This window comes from Myotis davidii, unplaced genomic scaffold, assembly GCF_000327345.1.
Source record: "Myotis davidii unplaced genomic scaffold, ASM32734v1 scaffold962, whole genome shotgun sequence".
Taxonomy (NCBI): Eukaryota; Metazoa; Chordata; class Mammalia; order Chiroptera; family Vespertilionidae; genus Myotis; species Myotis davidii.
Window position 1 is genome coordinate 4,481,716 of NW_006295559.1, and position 19,056 is coordinate 4,500,771.

Genomic DNA, 19,056 nt, shown 5'->3' on the forward strand with positions numbered 1-19,056 from the left:
TATATATTATGCTACTGAAATCTTGACTTACCCAGTGAGTGGAAATACAGTAACGTAGTTAAAAGCATGGACTTTGGAGACAGAGAGACCTAGTTCAATCCAGTCTCTGACCCCTGGGCAAGTTACCTTACTTTCTGAATTTTTTCCCCCCAATGGTGCAGATAATAGTAATACCTAACCTCATTGTTTTGAAATTTAATTGACAATAAATGGCACACAGTAGGTTTATTTAATAATATTAGCTTTTAGGATGTTTTTGCTATTACTACAACTACTACTACAATGTAAAGCCATTAACTCAAATTTCCTATCAGCTTGTTTGACTATTAGATGATACTAGTGAATAACTGTTAATTTACTAGATGTGGTAAGGATATTATGTCTACATAGGATAAAGTATCTTTTTAGCTGTATGGGGAAGTTTTTAGTCTTGATGCCTATAATTTACTTTAAAATGTTTCAGGAAAAGAAATCTTTATATGCATGTTTGGGTGTGTACGTGTGAAGCAGATGTGGTAAAATGATAGTAGTTATTGAGTCTACATGCTGGGAATATGGAATTTATTGTACTATTTTTTCTTCCTTTTTATATATTTTATATTTTCACAATACATTTATAAGTTGGTCTCTTTTAATTAATAGAACTCTTTATTCCCAGGTATGTGGAGTGCTGCATGCCACCTCCTATTAGTATGGCTGAAACGTCTGCTGTACAAATGGCAGCATCTGTTATTAGGAATGCCAAACAGCCCCTTCTCATCATCGGGAAAGGTAGCATTGAATAGAACTCTAAATTTTGCTGGTTTTCGAAAGAATGCTGATTCTGTATTAAGAAGTTGTCTTCATTATTAACAGCTACTTTAATGTTTGAAATTGGAATAAGAGTTCTCTTCATCCAGTATAGCTTACTTATTAGTTTTGAAATCAAAGAATTGTTGTAGAATGCCTATTCTTGTCCTTTGAAGGGAATATCACCTATTGCATTTCTTTGGTCTTATGAGTAAAAATGCATTTTTTTCATTGTAAAATTTTTGTTGTTGTTGTTAGTCCTCACTAGAGGATATTTTCCCATTGATTTTTTTAGAGAGAGTGGAAGGGAGGGGGAGAGACAGAGAGAGAAACATGGATGTGAGAGAGACACATTGATTGGTTGCCTCCGGTATGCTGACTGGGGCTGGGGATCAGGCCTGCAACCAAGGTACATGCCCTTGACTGGAATCGAACCTGGGACCCTTTAGTCTGAGGGCCAACACTCTACCTACTGAGCCAAAACCACCAGGGCATAAAAAAATTTCAATAGAAAATTTTGGAAACTCTAAAATATTAGAAAGAAATCCCTTCATTCAAAAACATACATTTTTAATAAGTAGTACTTTTCTATTGCTTTTTGGATTGTATATCTTATATATTGTGATCATATTCTACTTAAGTCATTTAACACTATAACATTTTTTTCATGGTCTTAATTTTCCTCCCCTAAATTTAATTTTTAATGTCTACTTATGTATATACTAACACTTTACTGGCAAATATTTAAATCTTTGCCAGTTTCTGTTTGTTTGTTTAGAATAGCTGTGACAAGCATGTTTGTGCATAAAACTTTTTCCATATTTAGAATATAAGACAGATTCCCAGAAAGAAAATTAAGTTAAAAGATATTCATATTTTAAGACTTTTGGTGCATATTGTCAAATTGCTTTCTCCTAAGGTATTGTACCAATTTATACTCCTTTCAGCAGTTTTATTATAGTATCCATTCTATGTTCTAGAAATGAGCAGGCTATAAATTACATATGACCATATTAGTTAATTGTCAACTACTAAGGAACTAACTACATAGAAACTAAAAATTACTTTAATGGAAATGGTGGACAACATAAAAAAATTGAAGTCAGAACTGAGTTGAATGCAGCTATATGATGTAATAGCTCTCTGATCTTGGCAAATAAGTGCTTTGAGTCTCAAGTACCTTACTTGTAAAAAAAATATTAACTATCTCAGCAGTATTGTTATAATTAAATAACACAACAATAGAAAAAGTTCAGTGGGTGTTAGTTTTCATTCTTCTAACCAATATTCATGAGTGATGATAAGGCCGGGAGTATAGAAAACATTTTTAAGGTAAACAGAGAAATAATGGTCCCCCTACCTATAGGGAAATAGACCTGGTAACAAATATGCAGTATACTCTTAAATGGTGTGTGTATAGGTGAGGTGGCTTCTCAAGGGAAGTAGTAGTTGGCTCATGGAGTTAGTTGGTTTGGACATACTACCCAGAAGAGATGACACTGAGGTTACACCTTGAAAAAATGTTTGATAGCTCCCTTAGTGGACAAAGGGAACAAGGGCAGTTTGGGAAGAGAGAACTGGGTGGGCAAAGATACTGCGGTAAGAAGGAGAATACAAGGAAACTTTCTGGATGACAAAAAGGAACTACTTTTCCTCCTATATGTCTGAGAAAAGATTTTTCTAAGGTATTTTTCTTTTTAATCCTTGCCTGAGGACATGCTTAGAGAGAACAAGGGAGAAAGAGAGAAAGAGAAACATCTATGTGAGAGGGAAACATCTATTTCAGCGGTTCTCAACATGTGGGTCGCGACCCCTTTGGGGGTCGAACGACCCTTTCACAGGGGTTGCCTAAGACCATCGGAAAACACATATATATAATTACATATTGTTTTTGTGATTAATCACTATGCTTTAATTATGTTCAATTTGTAACAATGAAATTGGAGGTCACCACAATATGAGGAACTGTATTAAAGGGTCGCGGCATTAGGAAGGTTGAGAACCACTGATCTGTTGATTGCCTTCCATACATGCCCTGACTGAGGAATGACCCCACAACCCAGACATGTGCCCTGACGGGGAATTGAACTGGCATCCTTTCGGTGTATGGGACAGTGCTCAACCAACCAAGCCACTCCAGTAGGGCTATGGTAATTTTATGAGGAGAACATTATGTTGAATTTGAAGGTACACTATACTATTTACTGGAATTCAGTAGAGGATTCAGTAAGTTCTGAATATGGAGTAATATTCTACTAGCCCTGAAAAAGAGTATAAAACGAAGTGGCTAAAACAAAATATAGTGGCCTTGATGACATTAGAAATGAAGTCATCCCTATATTCAAACAGTGAGTTTGAAATGGGGCATATGGCTATTCTGTAGGCACACACGGTAAAAACAAATGCTTTCTGGCCCACTTGGGTTAGCCCTGTTGCAGTCACACTGTAGAGCCTGTGAAGAGATCTACAGAACTTCAGAAATGTGTGCCCCTTGTTAGAATGTCCATGCCTAGACTAGGAGATTGCAGTCCACATTAGGTGGTAGCAATGTGAGGTTAGAGAGAGCCTTCCCCTCGGAAGGCAAAGTCCTTTCTTAACTACTTGGGCCTACCAGAAATTATAGTATGTTCAGGGAATTGTGAGTAGTAATTCAGTAGTACTATAGCATAGAACAGGCAATTGAGAGCAGCAAAGATGTGAGGTGCAATTTTTGTTATGAGCATCCTTTAGGAGAATTGAGAATATTTTTTTAGAATATATTTTTATTGATTTCAGAGAGGAAGGGAGAGGGAGAGAGATGGAAACATCAATGATGAGAGAGAATCATTGATCAACTGCCTCCTGCATGCCCCACACTGGGGATCAAGCCCACAACCCAAGCACATGGCCTGACTGGGAATTGAACTGTGATCCCCTGGTTCATAGGTCAATATTCAAAGAGAGCCATGCCAGCCAGGCTAGATTGAGAATATTATTAGAAAAGAAACTAGAAATATAGCTTTTTTTTTTATCCTCACCTGAGGATATGTTTCTATTGAGTTTAAAGAGAGAAGAAGGGAGAGGTATATGCTCTGACTGGGAATCAAACTCTTGACCCTTTGGTGCACAGAATGGCGTTCCAACCAACTGAGCCACACTGGCCAGGGCAGAACTATTGCTTTCTTAAACATTTTTAAATACCAAAGATAACAACCATAATCATTTGTTTTGAGTTTATGCCTGTATAAGCAGGAGAAAATGTGAGAAGTTTTAAAAGCAATTTCACATGAACTGTTTTAAGGGTCAGAGTATCTGTAGCTTAACTGACTTGTCCAATACATTTGCATTTCTTATAGGTGCTGCTTATGCCCATGCAGAGGAGGGAATCAGGAAATTGGTGGAGCAATGTAAATTGCCATTTTTACCCACCCCCATGGGAAAAGGTGTTATCCCTGACAATCATCCAAACTGTGTAGCTGCTGCCAGATCCAGGTGCGTAACATTCCAGATTTTAATTACTAGTAAATACAGAGGCTTGGCAGATTTTAGGCTAATATAAATTATTATGTGACTTTAATGCATCTAGGAGTTCTGAAATAATCATGTAATTTTTTTAAGCATACCTATTTATTTTTAGACTTTACAGCACTTTTAAGATATTGTTCACTACTCCTGAAACTTACGATTTCAGATGAGACATTTGCAGTTATTTGAATCATTGTTTCCCCTATATGTAATACTTTGTTTTTCTATGTCTGCTGTCAAGATCTTTTAAAAAAATATATTTTATTGATTTTTTACAGAGAGGAAGGGAGAGGGATAGAGAGTTAGAAACATCAATGAGAGAGAAACATTGATCAGCTGCCTCCTGCACACTCCCCACTGGGTATGTGCCCTCAACCAAGGTACATGCCCTTGACCGGAACCGAACCTGGGACCCTTGAGTCCGCAGGCCAACGCTCTATCCATTGAGCTAAACCGGTCAGGGCAAGATTTTTTTTTTATCTTTGGTTTTCAGCAGTCTGATTATGATGTGTCTGGACATGGTTTTCTTTTGGTTTATCTGTTTGGTGTTTTCTGATCTTGAGTCTGTAAATTGGTGTCTTCTACCAAATTTAGAAAGATTTTAGTTATGATTTTTTAAAATATTTTTGTGCACCAATGTCTTTTCCCCCTTTTGAAATAATACAAATATTAGCCATGTTGATAATGTCCTATAGGTCCCTGAATATCTGTTCAATTCTTTTTAATCCTTTTATCTCTTATATTTTCTGTTTGTCTGCTGAAAACTTTTATTTTTCTATGTATTCAAGAGTATTTTTGTTTACCTTATGTAACATAGTTATAATAGCTACTTGAAAGTCTTTTTTACTAATGCCAATGTCATCACAGAATTAGCATCTATTTTATTTTATTTTTTTTAAACATATATTTTTATTGATTTCAGAAAGGAAGGGAGAGGGAGAGAGAAAGATAGAAACATTAATGATGAGAGAGAATCATTGATCGGCTGCCTTCTGCACACCCCCTACTGGGGTTCGAGCCCATAACCTGGGCAAGTGCCCTGACCAGGAATTGAACCTTGACCTTTTGGTTCACAAGTCATCGCTCAACCACTGAGCCACACCGGCTGGGCTCATTATCTTTTCTTTTGAGAATTGTTCACATCTTCCTATTTGTGTGTGTGTGTGTGTATGTGTGTGTGTGCGCGTGTGTGTATTAATTTTGGATTGTATCCTGGAATTTTGAATATTATGTTGTGAGATGCCAGGTTGTATTGAATCAACAATTTCAAGGGTTTTAGAGTATCTATAAGCAAATCTATTTTTTCACTTGTAGTTTTTATCAATTTGTTAAATTGGGTCCACAGGACCAGTACAGTATGTGAAGATAGCTTTTTTGAATATATACTTGAAATTATAACTGAATTTCTGTGAAAAATAGGCTATACCACCGAAGAAGACAAAAGCCAAAAAACAGAGTCTCTATGACAAAAGATAGGGAAAAGGGAAATAGCCAAGAAGCAGAAAAGAAGTTTAAAAAAAAGAAAAATCACCCACAGCAATTATGATAATAAATTCTCCTGGAAAAAGATAGAGACATTCAGATTAAATCACTAATAGCAGTTACATGCATTATAAGAACCACATCTAAAACAAAATAAAAAGAAGCAAAGATGTATGAGGTAAACAAAAAGAAAGCAAGAGAGGCTATGTTAATATCAGTGTGGATATAAAAATAATTTAAAAATTAGAAGTTATATTGACAGAAATATTAAGATTTATAAAATAAAACTATTAGAAATTTACTTGGTATAATTTTTAAAGCAATTCAGAAATGTGAATCAGTCATCTTAAAAATACATGCTTCTAGGAATCAGTATGAAGTGTGTACTAAGATTTAAAGCCCTGGTTGGTATGGCTCAATTGAAGCTGATTCAGTGCACTGAAAAGTCTCAGATTTGATTCCTGGTCAGGGCATATAACCAGGTTATGGGTTTCATCCCCAGTCAGGGTTGTACAGGAGGCAGCCAATCGATGTTTCTCTCTCTCTTTCTCTGTCCCTCTCCCTTCCTCTCTCTAAAATAAAAGAAAACATACACACCACATTTTATTTTTAATTTAAGCATAAAATGTGCAACCCATTACTATTAATAACAAAGAAAATATCCAACAATCAAGAAAAGGGTTAATAAATTTAATATATGTGTTCAGCAAAACATGTAGACTTTAATTGAATTTAAGAAGAATTTAATGACAAAGGAAAATGTTTATATAAGCAAAAGTGCATGAGACAGTATTAAATAAACTCAACTATGTATCAATATACTTGCATAGAAAAAGAGACTAGATGAAAATAATGCCAGGATAGTAATAATAATTTATAAGTTCATATTATTATTGGGTGCTTTTGGAGTTTTTTTTATACTTTTCCTGCTTTTTCCAGATTAGGCACAGTGGACTTGTATTAATTTTTCTAATGGTAAAAAATAATAAATGAAAGAGTATAGATACAGTCTTATGGTAATATTTTTCTACTTATTTCATCTTTTATATTACTATTTAAATAGAAGGACATTATAAATTATTTTAGATTGCAAGATCAACTTTACCATAGAAGCTGATTCTGAAGACTAATATAAGTTCCCAATTATTTAGACTTTTCCAAATACTTTAGAAATTAATCTTATATTAATCAAATAAGAAATATGGATATACTTTTTGTGTCATCAGAAATTTTCTTTTTAATAGGGCTTTGCAATTTGCTGATGTAATCATCTTATTTGGTGCCAGATTAAATTGGATATTGCATTTTGGACTGCCTCCAAGATATCAGCCAGATGTGAAGTTTATCCAGGTACCCAGAGAAGACAGATTTAAAGTCAGAGATATTTGTAGTTCAGTGTTCTCCCTCTTAGCCATTATCAGTTCTGCTCTCTTTTTGGCTTTTATAAAGAACCATTTCTCTTTTTATAACAGTAGAATTTTATACATTGTCTAACATAATTACAGGTACCAAAGCAAGCTGCCTTTTCAAGCCTATGAAACAATGTACCACTTACTTCTAACCAAAAAACCTTTCAAAATCAAGTTTTAAAAGCATAATTTGCCTCTCCTCAAAGTTCAAGTATATTTAAAGGTAGGCAAAAGAAATTTAAGTAGGATGGTAGATTAGAACAAAACATTTAGCATTGTTAGGGATTGAGTTGTTATTTTAGCTACCCAAATTTTTAGATATCTTTGGTTAGAAATCTCTAAACAATGCTGCTTTAACCTATGTCATTAAACAGAGTGTTTAGAATATACTCCTGATGACTCTTGTATCATTATGACCCCCTTTGTAAGCCAGATTCCTTACTGGTGTAGAAAGTACTGCCCACATGGTGGCATGCAAAGCTGTTCACCCTACACAGATTGGGTATGGTATTTGATGATCCAGCTACCATTTCTATCTTCTCCTTATTTACCTTTTACTTAAGGAATCAACTTCTTATAGTCCATTTCCCCCTAGGGCTATTGAGAGACAAAATTACAAACAAGCAAAACTTGGGTTGTACTTAGAAAATGCTGCCACTTCTTTGATTGCGCCTCTTGGTTAGAGAATAAAGTGCATCCCCTTTGGGTTGACTAAATTACTCCTCCTGACAGAAGCTATTTTTACTTGCCCAGGGCCAGCCAGAAATTGAGCTTCTGAGTAAATGGAAAGTAGCCATGCCATGCCCCACTAGTGATTCTTTTCTATTTTTTAAAAAAATACATATTTTCATTGATTTTTAGAAAGAGAGGAAAGGAGAGGGAGAGAGAAAGAAATATTTATATCAGAGCAGAACATTGATCAGTTGCTTCCTGCACACCCCCCACTGGTGGTCAAGCCCAACCAGCTGAGCTGCACTGGCCAGGGCTCTAGGAGTGATTGTTAAAATGTGGTTCCTAGCCCTAACCGGTTTGGCTCAATGGATAGAGCATCGGCCTGCGGACTGAAGGGGCCCAGGTTCCATTCCGGTCAAGGGCATGTACCTTGGTTGCGGGCACATCCCCAGTAGGGAGTGTACAGGAGGCAGCTGATCGATGTTTCTCATCGATGTTTCTAACTCTCTATTCCTCTCCCTTCCTCTCTGTAAAAAATCAATAAAATATATTTTTAAAAAAATGTGGTTCCTGGACCAGCAGCATCAGCACCACCTGGGAAGCCCCACCCAAGACCTATTAAGATCAGAAACTCTGACGTGGACTCTTGCAGTTTATAGTTTAACAAACCTATCAGGTGATTCTGATAAATGCTAAAATTTGAGAACTGCTCTAAATAGGAATTCCAGTGTAATTAAGTAGAACCTTATTGATTAGATTCAAAACTATAATTGATCAAATCACATGTATTTCTGTGGGTATAATGGAACAATACCAAAATCCTAGAATAGAATTGAGGCAAGATGATGAGGTTTCTATACTAGCCATGAAACTCGGGTAGTTCCATGGATTTTTACTTTTATTAGGGAACTTCTTTTTAAAAAAATATTTTTATTTATTTCAGAGAAGAAGGAGAGGGAGAGAGAGAGAGAAAAAAAAATCAATGATGAGAGAGGGAATTCTGTACCCTCCCCTACTGGGGATTGAGTCTGCAACCCAGACATGTGCCCTGACCAGGAATTGAACCATGACCTCCTGGTTCATTAGTCAACACTTTAACCACTAAGCAACACTGGCCGGGCATTAATGAACTTCTTGAACATCAAATCTTCTTTATCATGTTACATAAAGGAGTAGGCAAAAGTGGGTTTACAGTTTGTATGGAAAAAGGTATGCAGGCTCTGATTATTATAATAGCTTTATTAACTCAAAAGAATATCACAGTGGCACTGTGCACTGAGGTATAAACTCATAAGTGCTCAAATTGCCGGCCTTCCTTATTTACACATGCTTGTAGTCTACCTGCTATACTCAAGCATACTTTGCACAGCGTTCTTACCTACTTTGGCCCACCCTTGTATACATAGCTCATTTATTCAGCCTTAATTGACTTCTTAAAGAATTTAAGAATAAACATGGCTTGCTCCTCAGTCTTATCTCTTTTTAGATTGATATCTGTGCAGAAGAACTGGGGAATAATGTGAGACCTGCTGTGACTTTGCTGGGAGATATAAATGCAGTCACTAAACAGGTAAGAGCTTTTGCCTGGGTTTTAATTTACGTGGATTGGTCTTTAGAGAATAGTCAATTCTTTAAAATGTTTCAGTCTTGATTCACTTGATGACAGGTCTGATAACATCTATTTTAAACAAAATTTATAATGGAGGATTTTTTCTTTTCTTTTTTTTTTTTTTAATTGCTGTTTACATTCAATATTATTTTGTAATAGTTTCAGGTGTACAGCATAATAGTTAGACAATCATATACTTTACAAATTGTTCCCCTGATATTTTCAGTACCCACCTGACACTATAAGTAATTATTACAATATTATTGACTATATGTCTTATGCTATACTTTACATCTCCACAACTGTTTTGTAACTACCAATATGTACTTCTCAGTCCCTTTCCATTTTTCACCTAGTCTCCCAACTCCTCTCCCCTCTGGCAGCCGTCATTTTGTTCTCTATATCTATGTTTTATTTGTTTATATTGTTCTTTAGATTCCACATATAGCTCTCTGACTGACTTATTTTACTTAGAATAGTACTCTCTAGGTCCATCCATGCTCTTGCAAATAGTAAGATTTTGTTCTTTTTCATTTTTTTTAAATCACTATTTATCACCCCGACACACCATTTATCTTCCACCTCTACCCACCACCCCACCCAGAAATCAAGACTCTGTTCTTTTTTTATAGCCCAGGAATATCCCATTGTATATAGGTACCACAGCTTTTTCACCCATTTATCTATTGGTAGGCACTTGGGTTGCTTCCATACCTTGACTGTTGTAAGTAATGCTACAGTGAACTTAGGGGTGCATATATTCTTTCACATTCAGGCTTGGGGCTTCTTCGGATATATATACTCAGAAGTAGAATCACTGGGTCATAGGCAGTTCTGTTTTTAATTTTTTGAGGAATCTAATAGAAAGTTATCCTTAAATATAACTTTGGAACTCCGTAAATCCAGCTTCTTATATATGGATTATTTTTATGTGAGTAAGTTAAGCATTTTTTGAAGGTGATTGAAAATTTAAAGGTATTCAGTAGACAGTCATTTATTAAATAGGATTCGGCTATCTGAAAAATTATAAGAGGCACTAAACTTAAAGCCAAGAAGTGGCTTTATCTACTGGAAAAATCTAACTTAGCATTTCTTTAGGCCATAAAGAGATTTTTACTCTTCAAAACTAATCAGTGACTTGTTCAGATTCTTATTATTTGTACATAATTTATACATTTCACTGTGGCAGGAGATAAAATATAGTCACATTTATCACTTGATTTTTGGATACAAATTGGTATTGTTATCATGATTATACAATATTAGGATGCAATCCCCAAGCACATATTAAAACACTCTGGAGCATTTGGTTTGTATCATGGGAATCCTTGGGTATTTGGGGCTGTTGGCCTTCCTGTAAGGGTTCTCTGGAGGGGGTGACTTTCCTTCTAGGACCCTAGAAGGTTTTAATAGCCCTAGTCAGTGAGGTGGGGGAGGTGGCACTTCACTGTGCCTATGGGAATCCCAACATCTGGCAGAAGTCTACACTGACCCAGACAAAGCTTGCCATGTCACCTATTTCTCTTCTATCAGTTGTTTGCTTCCTTGAGGAAAAACAAAGAGTATGAGTGATGTGAAGAGCAGGATAGTATAGTAGAATTGTCTTTAAGAAGAGAGTTTTATGTTAGTAATATGTAAGTTTATTTTTAAGAAGGAAAGAAAAAGTTTGTGGTTTTTTAGCTTTTAGAACAATTTGACAAAACACCGTGGCAGTATCCTCCAGAGAGCAAATGGTGGAACACTCTAAAAGAAAAAATGAAGAGCAATGAAGCTGCATCCAAGGTAATACTGGGCCCACTGAAACTCAAGAAAGCTCCAGGTTCATGGTTCGGTTCTGTCATAACATGGCATATGCATTCCTAAAAATCACCATGCTATGCAAAATCTTGCAGTAAAAACCCCTGGACTCATTGGGAAAAAGGAGTTAGGGGCACAGCTCTCAAAAACTTTGTGAAGCATTAAAATAGAGACCTAGTAAAAATGGTGGTGAAGTCTTTCATATATATCTCACAATGTATATGGCACTTTGCCTTGAGAGAGACCTGAAGTTTCTTGGGGAAATAGGCATTGAAAGGTTATAGCGTTTGAGTTTCTGTGGTGGAAGGAGGGTGAGCTGACATTGGACAGAAAATTGTAAAAGCCTGTGTGGACAGGTGTGGCTTAATGTCCTCAGTGTGACCTTAACATCAAATTACAATTACGGGCTTTGGGAGCCTTAAATCCTGGGGCATGTTGGGGTATGTTTTCCCTTTAAGATATAAGTCCTTTGAGGCATACATTTATAATAGATAGATGTTTCATCAAAATCGAAATTTTTCTCTAATGTACAATCTTTTTTAAAAAATATTTAGCTTTATTGAAGTATTATTGACATACAAAGTTGTAAGATATTTAAAGGTACATTATGGTGATTAATATACATCCACATTATGAAAGGGTTTCCCCATCTAATTAATGAACGCATCTGTACCTCACATTTATCTTTTTTTTTTTGGTGACAATACTTATAGTCTTAATTCAGTTTGTTTTTACTGGTAATTCTTTTGTGACTTCTTCACCTTCACTTATGGCTTTGCCTGATAGCTCAAGGTTTTGGAAATTGTAATATGTGAAACCACCCAAACCATCCACTACTAGCACTAAAATGAGCCACTTCTGCAGGATTTGGTGTTTTCTGTTTAAATCTTTGTACATAGCCCTAGCTGGTTTGGCTCGGTGGATAGAGCGTTGGCCTGCAGACTGAAGTGTCCCGGGTTCGATTCCAGTCAAGGGCACATGCCTGGGTTGCAGGATCGATCCCCAGCTGGGGGCCTGTAGGAGGCAGCCGATCAATGATTCCCTCTTATCATTGATGTTTCTATCTATCCCTCTCCCTTCCTCTCTGAAATCAATAAAAATATATTTTTTAAAAAAGTCTTTGTATATAGGTAGTACTCTCTCTTTGTAAGAAAGGTCGTTCCTGATTTTTTCACTATTTTTTGTATTTCTGTGCATCTTGGTTCAGCTGGGTGTAGTTTTCTGTGTCCATGTAGCGTATCTCACTACATGGAATCATACATGAGCAAATATGAAATTTGAGTTATGCTTATATTGTTCCCTAATATGTCAGTCATCTCATTTTCCAAACAAGCAGAATTGATTATGCATGATTCTGTCTTTCATCTGAATTTTAATTAATGACTGTTTCTCTTATTAAGAGCCAGTCTCACTTCAATTTCCTTAATGGTATCATGATTAATTCCTTCTTTTCCCCAGGAATCACTTTAGTTTAAGATGTAAAGAAATTGCCTCTCTTCTCTGGTGTAAGAGTATAAGAGGGTCCATCATCCATCTTGGGTATAATCTCCAATGGACCAAACTAGCACAGGTGAAGAGGCAGTGCTGGGACCAGATGGGGCGTGGCCTTCTCTCAGCTGAGACGCTTTAGAATAGTGGGTGAAGCATATCCCCTTTACTGTCAGTGCATGTGAGGAAGAGCCACATTTTCTGAAATCCTGACTTCATTTTTATTTAAACTCTGGGCTATAGTTCAGTTGAAAATAGTCCAGAATAAAATTTTCATTTTTTCTAAGGCAGAGTTTCCCTAAAAGTGCTCAAACAGGGCTGTTTTGTTGTGTTTAACCCAGTGTTTCCAGTTGTCTTTACTATAGCACTTCTCGTGTTAATATGTTAATGTGCATTGTGGCTGTCTAGGAAGAGGGATATTCCCTGGTTTATAGTAGGACCGTGGGACCCATTTTTCTTAGCATGTCCACCAGGACTGTTCATAGATCAATTCACTTCTCAGGGTGGCCATTGGTGGCCACTTGGGAACCTTGTAGCTTGCAGTTGTTAACATGTTTCCAAATAAATTTGATAGTAGCTTATTGACAGTATGTACAGTTTTTTCATTACATCTCAATCTAATTTGATTATACTTCCCTCTAATGTTTTAGGAATTAGCTTCCAAAAAATCCTTGCCTATGAATTATTACACAGTATTCTACCATGTTCAAGAACAACTACCTAGAGACTGTATGGTGGTAAGTGAAGGAGCAAATACTATGGATATTGGACGCACTGTGCTTCAAAACTACCTTCCTCGTCACAGGTAAAGTTTCCAGAAAAGAAATTTCGATGAATTATAATACATTAAATTTGAAACGTCAGTAGTGCAGATTAATAAAACATTTGAGGAGTATATAGGTTCAGTGTATAAGGACATAGTTTGTAAAAGTGTTCTTAAGGTTGTATAGAGTTTTTATGCTTGGTATGTCCTCAAGATCATGTGATAATTTCTGTGGTCAGTGTTCTAAGGATATATTTAGTCTTACAGGCAATCATGAGTGACTTTTTCCTCTCATTCTGCTTATCTCTGACAAATTAGTTCCGCATAGTCTAAAACTTTACATTAAAGAAAGAGAATGTTTTTACTGTTCTCTATTTTTCATGAACCATGTGAATGTCTAGATTTATGCCAACCCCACCATCTGTGACATGCCCTAGAGGGTTTCATTTTTGCTTTATTCTCCAATAGGCTAGATGCTGGTACTTTTGGAACAATGGGAGTCGGTTTGGGATTTGCCATTGCAGCTGCTATAGTGGCTAAAGATAGAAACCCAGGACAGCGAGTCATCTGTGTGGAAGGAGATAGTGCATTTGGGTTTTCTGGCATGGAAGTGGAAACCATCTGCAGGTAAAACAGCATCCTGAATAGATCATTTCTTTCTCCAAAATATGAAAGAATTATGCACAAGACCCACTTGCCTAACAAATGCTTACCAACCATTGATCATGTCAGGTGCTTTGTGCACAGCACTTATAGATACTAGTGTAAATAACCCCAGGGTCTTTCTCATCCAGGACAGCATGCTTCTGACCTCTTTTCTGACCAAAATTCTACAAACCTATGGGGCATGGTTTTGAGGTCACTGAAAAAAGTTCTGTCTGGCCCTAGCTGGTTTGGCTCAGTGGGTAGAGCGTCAGCCAAGGGTCCCGGGTTCGATTCTGGTCAAGGGCACATGCCTGGGTTGCGGGCTCAATCCCCAGTGGGGGGCATGCAGGAGGCAGCCAATCAATTATTCTCATCATTGATATATCTTTCTCCCTCTCCCTTCCTCTCTGAAATCAATAAAAATATATTAAAAAAAGAAAAAGTTCTGTCTGAGAAAAGCTTGTTTTCTGCCAGGAGACAGTAGAGTTTGGTGCTTAAGAGCATGACTTCTGTTCAGATGGCCTGAAGTTAAATACTAGCTTGACCACTGCAAAGCTAAGTGACGGGTTAAGTCATTTAACCAAGCTTCAGTCTCCTCTAGACTAGGAATAAGAATAGGAATAATTCCTACCTTAAAGCCAGTTGTGAGGATCAAATGGGATGATCTAGGTAAAACTTGAGGTGACTGCTCAGTGAAATAAGCTATTCAGATTATTTTTTAAAATAAAAGAACATCGATGATTTCACAATACTAATCTCACATTGAACAGGCTTTTATTTTTTTAAATATATTTTTATTAATTTCAGAGAGGAAGGGAGAGGGAGAAAGATATATCAATGATGAGAATAATTGATTGGCTGCCTCCTGCACAGCCCACACTGGGGATCGAGCCCGCAAGCTGGGCATGTGCCCTGACCGGAAATCGAACTGTGACCTCCAGGTTCCTAAGTCAACGCTCAACCACTAAGCTACACCGGCCAGGCAAGGTTTTTTTTTTATAGTTTTGAGGATTCATGGAGAAACTGATAAGTTGTAGATCCAACTATAGAAGGATAGGGATTTTTTTCTCTCCAATTACTTAAACTAGGAAAACAATTGTATTCTTAACCAAGGCTCCTGTTAGGATTTTAGTAAATCGTGTTTTGGGACTTTCAAAGTATTTGTATATAAAGCTTTCCAGATCAGAGGGAAATTATGTGCTTGTTAGAGTATCTGTATTGGCAACCAAGTAATATATATACCTAAAAGACGATTTTCAGGGAAGTCAGCCTTCTACACTGTGAAATAAAGCCATTCCCTTCGACCATGGAGAGCAGGTGGTTACCACAATCCTGTTACATAATAGTATGCGGGTTTTTTGTTTTGTTTTTACACCTGACCTCAGAAAGTATGTCTGTAGAAAATAAACTCCATATTCTCTTGTCAGTCACTAGTAAAGTTTAATCAGCTTTTTTTTTGGTCTTTGTCATACTGTTTAGCACATTATTAAATACTCTCTTTTTCTCTAAGTATTACCCCATGTAATGTTTTTCCAATTATGAATGAAGTGGTTTGAGAGGAGAAAATATACACTACTCACTTGTGTACTTCCCACAGCATCTAGCAAATGGTTATCTATGAGGAATTCAATAAATAGAAAGATAACTTTCAAACGAAATTCCTAGACACAACCTAGAAATAGTGCTTCAGAGGTATCAGGCATGGAAGTCATCATTCTATTAACACCTGGGTCTATGAAGACCAAGGTTCAGAAAAGCTCAGTGATTTGCCCATGGTTCATAGTTGCATAATAGTTGAGCCAGTTTTATCAGCACGTAATGTTGCATTCTTCTTGCTACTCCGTGATGTTTCTGTTAATTATTTGATATTCTTTTATTAGGATAATAAATAACTTAATTTTTAGTTCTGTCCTAATATTACAAAAAAAAGTTTATGGAAAACTATCCATTTTTAAGTTAAAATTTCAGCTCTAAGAAAAGAAATTGTGTTAGAATGAATAATCATTTTCTTTATATTTTGCTGTCAATTTTAGGTACAACTTGCCAATTGTACTTTTGGTGGTGAATAATAATGGAATTTACCAAGGTATTGATACAGATTCTTGGAAGGAAATGTTAAAATTTGGAGATGCTACTGCTCTGTAAGTAGTCCAGGACAATGTATCTTTACTTTCTCCCATCTGTTTAATCTCTTTAAAAAGTCTGCTGTATTGGAATGTGCTTTCATGGTGTCAGAAGTGCTTGTTTATTTCTGCCCCTCAAAAAGGGAACCCTGTCTGCATGGTTCTTCTTTGCACACCATCCATGATTGGGCACTTCAGTAAATGCCCAAATGGTTTATGATCAGGGAGCCACTGAAGATTCAGACAAGTGAGTTTGATGTCTAAGCCTTGTTAATAAAGACCTTATTGCAAAGTGCTCCCAGTACATCTTGGGAATATGGATGTTTACATCCAGAGGTCTTCCTTTTACCATTTAGCTAAATCTGATCCCTTATCAGATACATCATTTGCAAATATTTACTGTATTTATCAGAAGAAAACTAAATCAACAATTTGAAAAGATGTATGCACTCCATGTTTATTGCAGCATTATTTATAATAGCCAAGTAATGGAAGCAACCTAAGTGTTCATTAATAGATGAATGGATAAAGAAGATGTGATACACACACACACACACACACACACACAATGGTATGTTACTCAGCAGTGAAAAGGAATTAAGTCTTGCCATTTGCAATAACATGGATGGATGGGTATTATGCTATGTGAAATAAGTCAGACAAAGAGACCAATACCATATGATTTTCCTTATATGTAGAATCTAATAAAACAGAACAAACAAATCAGAAAGAGTCATAGATACAAAGAATAAACTGATGGTTTCCAGAGGGGAAGGGAAGAGGAGGATGGGTAAAAAAGTTGAATAAGAAGTATAAACTTCCAGTTATAAAGTATTTATTATATAATTAATATTTATTATATGTATTTATTATTTATATCCATTGTAGTGTATAGTACAGAGGCTAGTCAGAAATATTGTAATAACTTTACAGTGATTAGGCAAATAGGCATACCATGGTAATCTCATCATATAGTATATAAATGTCAAATCACTATGTTGTATACCTGAAACTAATATAATATTGTATGCCAACTATACATTTACTTATTATTATTTTAATAATAATAAAATTTTAAACAACAAAACTAACAAAAATTTTAGTTTCTGCCTGGCCGTCGTGGTTCAGTGGTTGAGCCAGGAGGTCATGGTTCGATTCCCGTCAGGGTACATGCCTAGGTTGTGGGCTCAATACCCAGTGTGGGGCATGCAGGAGGCAGCTGGTTGAAGATTCTCTCTCATCATTGATATTTCATCTCTCTCTCCCTCTCCCCCCACCTTTCCTCTCTGAAATCAATAAAAATATATTTAGAAAAAAAGAAGCAGCAGAGATCTTAGGACTTAAACTTTTAAAAAAATCTAGTTTCTTATTTTAACTAGTCGCAGTTCAAGTGCTCATAGCAACAGGTTGCTAGTGCCTATTATATTGGATAGCACAGATATAAAACTTTTCCATCATCACAAAAAGTTATATTTGACTTTACTATACAGATAATATAAAATATATGGACAGTTTAGTATACTGGCATCTCAGTTTAAGTGTTGGATATAAAAGTATGCCTTTCAGTTTAGTCTAAAATTTTCTATAAATTATGTCAAAGAATGATATGATTTTATTTTTCTATTTATTTGTGACCTCCTTTTTCAGGGCCCCTCCAATGTGTCTTCTGCCAAATGCACATTATGAGCAGGTCATGACTGCATTTGGAGGCAATGGGTATTTTGTACAAACACGAGAAGAACTCCAAGAATCCCTGAGGAAAAGCTTGGCAGACGCAACTAAACCCTCTCTTATCAACATCATGATTGAGCCGCAATCCATGCGGAAAGCCCAGGTAAATGTGATTGCTAGAACACCCTGTTATTCAGAGTTCTTTCTAAACTCTTTCTGAGTTTGGTGATTTGTTTTGCTTGTTCAATTAATATTTGTTGAGTATGTATAAGGTGGGTGCAGAGAATAGCAGGGTGAGCAAAACCAGCCTCAGCCTCACCTCATGGAGCTAACAGTACAGCAGGGAAGAGGGACCGTCCAGTCCTCAGACTGACTGCACTATGACAGAGTGAGGCAATTTCTCTGAAGGAAAGGAACTCAGTTAGTTCTGAATAAACATACAACAAAGGAATCTGATTTATATGGTGATCACAGGGAAGTGATGCTTAAACTAAGATCCAAAGGATAAATAGAGACAAACTCATCAAAGAGAAAGAGGAAGAGGTATGTAAAAGCTCTGGCAGGAGGGAGTATGGCAAGTCTGAGGAGCTAAAAGAAGGTTGATGTAGCTAGCTGAAAGGGTGCAGGAAGCACAGTGGGAGATGAAACTAATGGGACAGTTTGTGCAATTACATTCAAAATTAGTTATTTTGGTCTCTAAAGCAAAGTGTCTAGTATGATCCTCTTCCATCTCAGATTAAGTTGCTTTTCATACTTAATTTTGTACTCTGATTCTGGTCCTGCCACTTGCCCTCTCTTATATACCTGTCCACCATGCTTGCACATTGTGTATTAGCCATTGTTTTTAGAGCAGATAATTTTTTCAAGTAGTTTTTTACTTGGTTCTTTATACATGTATCTACTGTGAGATATTTTTATTTTTGAACAAGACAATGGGCAAATAGGCAAATGGACACTTGGACCCATCAATGAAATGTAAATAAACTAATTTTGAACTATAAAATATATAATTCTACTGAAATTCTCTTTCTGTAAAAACAGATGTCAGAGATTTTGGCAAATGGAACATATTGGAAACACAAAAGAGCCAAAAACAATTAACAA

The 19,056-nt window shown here is 36.3% G+C and overlaps 1 protein-coding gene across 2 annotated transcripts in view; it reads left to right on the plus strand.

The window, feature by feature from the left end:
- The window catches only part of HACL1 (2-hydroxyacyl-CoA lyase 1), a 44,244-nt gene that overhangs the window by 11,257 nt on the left and 13,931 nt on the right, over positions 1–19,056 (plus strand). For both annotated transcript variants that reach the window (XM_015568105.1, XM_006770185.2), the window contains exons 8-16: positions 659–771; positions 4,125–4,260; positions 7,020–7,125; positions 9,343–9,426; positions 11,146–11,247; positions 13,401–13,555; positions 13,982–14,140; positions 16,192–16,299; positions 17,929–18,115. In XM_015568105.1, coding sequence (XP_015423591.1) covers positions 659–771; positions 4,125–4,260; positions 7,020–7,125; positions 9,343–9,426; positions 11,146–11,247; positions 13,401–13,555; positions 13,982–14,140; positions 16,192–16,299; positions 17,929–18,115 — 1,150 coding nt within the window. The remainder of the gene's footprint in view (positions 1–658; positions 772–4,124; positions 4,261–7,019; positions 7,126–9,342; positions 9,427–11,145; positions 11,248–13,400; positions 13,556–13,981; positions 14,141–16,191; positions 16,300–17,928; positions 18,116–19,056) is intronic.